The 5,439-nt window shown below is 32.8% G+C and overlaps 1 protein-coding gene across 1 annotated transcript; it reads left to right on the top strand.

Annotated features, from left to right (window-relative positions):
• The first annotated feature begins 702 nt into the window (after positions 1 to 702).
• Positions 703 to 3,410, top strand: LOC105166560 (thaumatin-like protein). Its single transcript, XM_011085956.3, has 3 exons — positions 703 to 896; positions 1,103 to 1,480; positions 2,945 to 3,410. The coding sequence occupies exons 1-3, from the start codon at positions 830 to 832 to the stop codon at positions 3,244 to 3,246; spliced, it is 747 nt and encodes a 248-aa protein (XP_011084258.2). The 5' UTR covers positions 703 to 829; the 3' UTR covers positions 3,247 to 3,410.
• Positions 3,411 to 5,439: the final 2,029 nt, after the last annotated feature.

The raw sequence follows: 5,439 nt of genomic DNA, 5'->3' as shown, positions 1-5,439 counted from the left end.
AAGTAATTTTTGTGTATATATATATAAATTTAATTTTTAATTACTATAAATTAATTATAAAAATTCTGATTAATACACAAGTATAAATGCAACCCTTTTGTATAGATTTGCGGCGCCAACTTTATTTTATTTTTATTTAAAAAAATGATGGTTATATAGTAAAAAGGTGTATTGCAATAACACATGCTTTTATGGTGGAATAAATTGTAAAAGAAATTATAAGTTTAGTTGTAATAAAATATGACAGTGTTTAAAAATAAAAATTAAAATATTGCACAGAAGAAGTAAAATGTGGACTAGTCTTTTAACAAAAGATAAAATAATGTTAACATGTAGTTTATACTAATAAACTGAGGAAAGAATATTATAAGTCTTAACTTAAATAAACTTTAACTCAAATAATTATGAATAAGAATACCTTTTTTAATCATGAAAGGGTAAATTACATTTGACTCTTTATAGGTATGTTATTATTACAAATATTTTCTCGTTTTTGATAGTTATAGATATTTTTTATTATATAATGTTTGTAATGTTTTAAAAGATAAAAGATATTTGAAATTATGATAAATTTTAAAAGAATTACTGATAATTTATTTATTAAAAAAATAATAAACACTTAAATTGAATTATCACAACTCAACAGCAAAAATAGGTAACCCTTTTTCTTCCTTTTTTGCCTATAAAACCCCATCCCACAAATCCCTCGATGGAAGTGAACAAATTAAACAGCTCTTTTCTTTGCCACACAAGTGCTGCTGCCTCTCTGTTCTCCACTGAGGAGCCTGAGGCATCTTCTTCCTTCTCGTAGCTCTCTCCAGCCTCAGCCATGGAAGTAATGCTCAGACCTCTCCTCTCTTTCCTGTTTCTCGCCATCCTCATCCTCCACATTTCAGGTACACTTTTCTACCAAACACACATATGATTTCACTACATTCTCATTTTCTTTCTTGATTGCGTGTTCTCTTGTCTTCCCATTTTCACATTGTCAGTTCTTTGTAAACTGTGGATGAAAAGACTCAGAACGTGAAGATGTGTTTTTATTCTTTTTTTAGTCGTTAAAAATGTAATCTTTTTTATGGGTTTTCGTTGTTGTTGGCAGTGGAGGTCTCAGGTACAACAATGACGCTGTACAACAAATGCAGCCACCCTGTTTGGCCAGGCATCCAACCCAGCGCTGGGAAGCCGGTTCTCGCTAGGGGAGGGTTCAAGCTACCGCCAAACAAGTCCTACACTGTCCAACTCCCGGCTGGGTGGTCGGGACGCGTGTGGGGCCGCCACGGCTGCTCATTTAACGCCGAGGGCCGCGGCCGATGCGCCACCGGTGATTGTGGCGGGGCCCTCTTCTGTAATGGGATTGGTGGGACCCCTCCGGCCACTCTTGCTGAGATTACCCTTGGTAATGATCAGGATTTCTACGATGTCAGCCTGGTGGACGGCTACAATCTCGCCATTTCCATCACACCCTTCCGCGGCAAAGGTATATATATAACTCTATGCTCTTTTCTTGATTGCTCTGCTCCAAGTATCACTACGTGTCTAAATTTCACTTCTACTGTTTGTGGGCTGGTTGGATCTTCACTTTCAGTGGGGAAAAATTAGAGAAGATATATTTAGGAAAGTCAGCTTAAGAATATAAGAGAAAATTTGTTTAAAGATTTGATTTTTGGAGATATATTTTATGGTTATGTAGATCCCATTTGTGTATAAATCGTCGGGGTACTCGATTAATTCTAAAAATGTATTTGAAAGTGATACTGATCTATTAAGAAGGACAGTGTGACAATGGAACTTGATTTTCAATGCTTTTTTCCAGCCAAAAAGTTCTTACTGTGAGGGTTCTTGAAGGCACCACACTGTATAACTTTGTTCTTTTTTGATTTATTTCAAATCTTAAGTACATTAAAAGAAATATGATATATAGTTGTAGCTTTTTACCATGGTTAAAAGTGAAAAACCATAACTAACCACGTTTGTGTAAGGCCAAAATATTAGTTACAATTAAGGACACTGCAAATATCTTTGCCATACTTAAGAACCATGGCGAATACTTTGGCCATAGCTAAAACAAAGGTTAATGTCGGCTAAATGTGGTTAAAGCTTAATCATATTGGTCTGTTTGACGGTGGCTGACAGCGTCGATTTACAAAGTTCTTAAGCCTTTGTGATTTACAACATAGGGAATAATTCAACTTTTTTATTGGTAGTGAAGTTTTAAGTGACTGGATCCTTATCTGTGAGCACGAGGCAATGACATAGTTCTTCATATGTTTATACCCCTGTTGTTATTGGAGTATTAGTTCAGCTGCAATTGATGAGGAATATGTGAAATCATCTCATTTTGTCAAGATCTTGTTGTTCTTTGTATTGCATCTGTAGATCCCTTTATTGATTACTTCAAGCTGTAGTGAGTACGACTGTGTAGCATTAATAAATGCTATGATTGATCTAATTGTTTTATCGGCCTGAAAGTGAAAGGACCTTTTAGAATATATTTGTCACCTAGTGATGGAAAATACAGAGATAAAGGAAAAATCAAACACCACTTATTTGCTCAACATTGTAATATAATTCTTTCTTCAAAAATTTTGGAAAATATAGAGAAATGGCAACAGTTAACTGGAAAAATTGATTAAATGTCTTCGACATCACACATCTTGGTGTTGTTTGATTTAGAGTTTAACTTTCTCTGTATCTGATAGCTCTGCCCTTTAATCATCACTTCTTTTCAAGATTGCATTTATACTGGTTTTTTTCCTTTTCTAGATATTTATTCTCTCCACCCATTAAAGTTGATTTTTCCATGTTCCTTTTCTCCTTTACACCATTCGCAGTTCCTGGGGACAAATGAGGATTGTGTTAATGTTCTGAACCACGTTGTTTATTTGTTAATGTGTTCAAAGAAGCCTTTGATTCATATGCATAAATGCATTTTACATTGCAGGGAAGTGCAGCTACGCCGGGTGCGTTAGTGACCTGAACATGATGTGCCCGGTAGGGCTTCAAGTCCGATCTCATGACAAGAAGAGCGTGGTGGCGTGCAAGAGCGCGTGCTTTGCGTTCAACTCCCCCAGATACTGCTGTACTGGGAGCTTCGGCAACCCGCAGTCGTGCAAGCCCACAGCATATTCCAGGATTTTCAAAGCTGCCTGCCCCAAGGCTTACTCGTATGCATATGACGATCCGACCAGCATCGCCACTTGCACTGGCGGCAGCTACTTGCTCACCTTCTGCCCTCACCGTTAGCGCATTTGCTCCTTTTCTCTTATGGGATCTTATTCGTTATCTCAATTAGTTAGCTGGTATAGTCATATAGTGTATCTTAATTGGTGGAGGTGGACAGTGAGATCTGGTTAGTGTTCTTGCCATGTTGGTGAGTGGATCTGTTCCATGGTTTAGTCTAAAAGAAAGAGGACTCAGCTGTCGTAGTAAACTGACATGGTATTATGATGTTTTGGTTGTGTTCTTGGACTTGGATTTAGGTTAGTTTCCTTTCTGGATTCACTGCTATTTCCTTTTACATTTTGCTTTCTGGTTGTGCATATCGATTTTTTGTATTCAAAATTCTATTTTATCTTCAACTCCATTTAATATATACATGATTGTATATGTTAAATGGAATAAAACAAGGTACTTAGTTTTGGTCCTAATTAAGTAGTTCAAATATGTGTTCAACTATTAATACACTTTTTTTTGGTTGTTTAGTTTAGCCTTTTTTCAACAAACTTCGTTTTGAGAAAAGTTGCAAGTTGTAACAATCTTAATGTAATCATGTTTTATCTAATTATGTATTATATCTATTAAGTAGTTTTTAATTTTTTTTTATTAACTTTAATAATTAGATCTGTTTTGGAAATTAGCTACAAAAATTTATTTATACTAATGTAAAAAACGAAAGACTTTTTTTGACTCATAGATGACGGTCTGTGCGATATTAGTTCTTTTTTATTGTGTCGATAATATTTTTAAATTAATTAATTATATTTTTTTAATGAAATATGATCTATTGGTTTATGTATGTTATTTCTTATTTATGATATATTTTAAATTATGAAAGACTATTATTATGTGAACATAGAAACAATGTGCCATGACTGTTAATTTTTATAAATTCAAACGTCATAATTATTCTTTTAAAATTAAAATTTCAGTATATTATAATAGCTCCCTAAAGTTTTTATAATTACAAATATCCTCCCATGTTTTAAAAACTTACAAATATTTTAATGAGATTGACGAACATTGGACAAATACTCCCTACAATGGACTATCTGAGAAGGTATTTGTGGTTGTTAATCACAGAGGAGTATATCTAATTTTTTAAAAAATGATGGAGTATTATAATTATGACAAACTTAGAGGCGCCATTGTGATTTATCCTTCAAAAGGGTAAATTAGAACGAGTTACAATGAGATTTGGTATAATTATAAACACCTTTTCGTTATTTGAAAAATTATGAAAACCCCCTAATTTTAGCGGCGGTCTAACAATTAGTCCAACTCGTTAATATCAGTTAGATTTTCATCCAATTTTTTATAGTGAACTAACTAAAATGCCTGTGGATTATAAATTATAAAAAAAATTAGAATTCATTTTATGAGCTAAGTGGATAATTTTTTTTTAATTTTTTATATCCACCTTGTACATGTGTTTTTTTATAATTTTTTAATTTTTATAAAAAAATAAAAATACAAGAAGGATAAACTCGACAATTTCAGATCTACATAAAAAATTATAAAATTTCATAAAAAATCAGAAAAAGTTATAATTTTTCAAATAATAAATAAGCACTCGTAATCATATCAATTTTAGACAAGCTCGTTGTAATTTACCCGATTTTCAAAATCAATTGTTGGGCAGAATTGGGCTATAGTAAGATTTGTAGGGCTTATGTGGGCTGCAGCTAGGGGTACTGGGGTAGATATTCTTGGGTTCATATTTTATGAAGCAATGTGTGGCAGCCTTTTGGAAAACAAGATCATATGTTGTGAGAGATTTAGTTCTGTTGGTGAGTAAACCTTATAATTATATGGTGAAAAGTTAAATTTTATTTCAAATGTAAATAATTAATTTAATTAATATTATAATATGTATTTTGTCATAAACAAGTGCCGTAAACTGTCAAATTAAAATAGTCCGACGAATCAAATCAAGTTTTCCAGTCAAGAATTCAAGACAATCAAACGACCACGTGTGCTCCACTTAATCAAGACAAATATTTATTATTGTCTATGTATAAAAATATAAATATTAAAGAGTTAATAATAATTTTATCAATAATATTATAGAAATATTTAATATATATATATATATCGATAAATAAAATTGTAACAAGGTAATATAAAAAATATTCAAGTGGACCACGACTTCTCCTCTTCAAGCCCCTCTATAAAGGAGTCACTGGAGCTAATCTTGAATGCATATGAAGAACGAAAGGG

This window comes from Sesamum indicum, linkage group LG1 (genome assembly GCF_026168435.1).
Source record: "Sesamum indicum cultivar Baizhima isolate 11 linkage group LG1, ASM2616843v1, whole genome shotgun sequence".
NCBI lineage: Eukaryota > Viridiplantae > Streptophyta > Magnoliopsida > Lamiales > Pedaliaceae > Sesamum > Sesamum indicum.
This window is presented reverse-complemented; position numbering and strand designations above follow the sequence as displayed.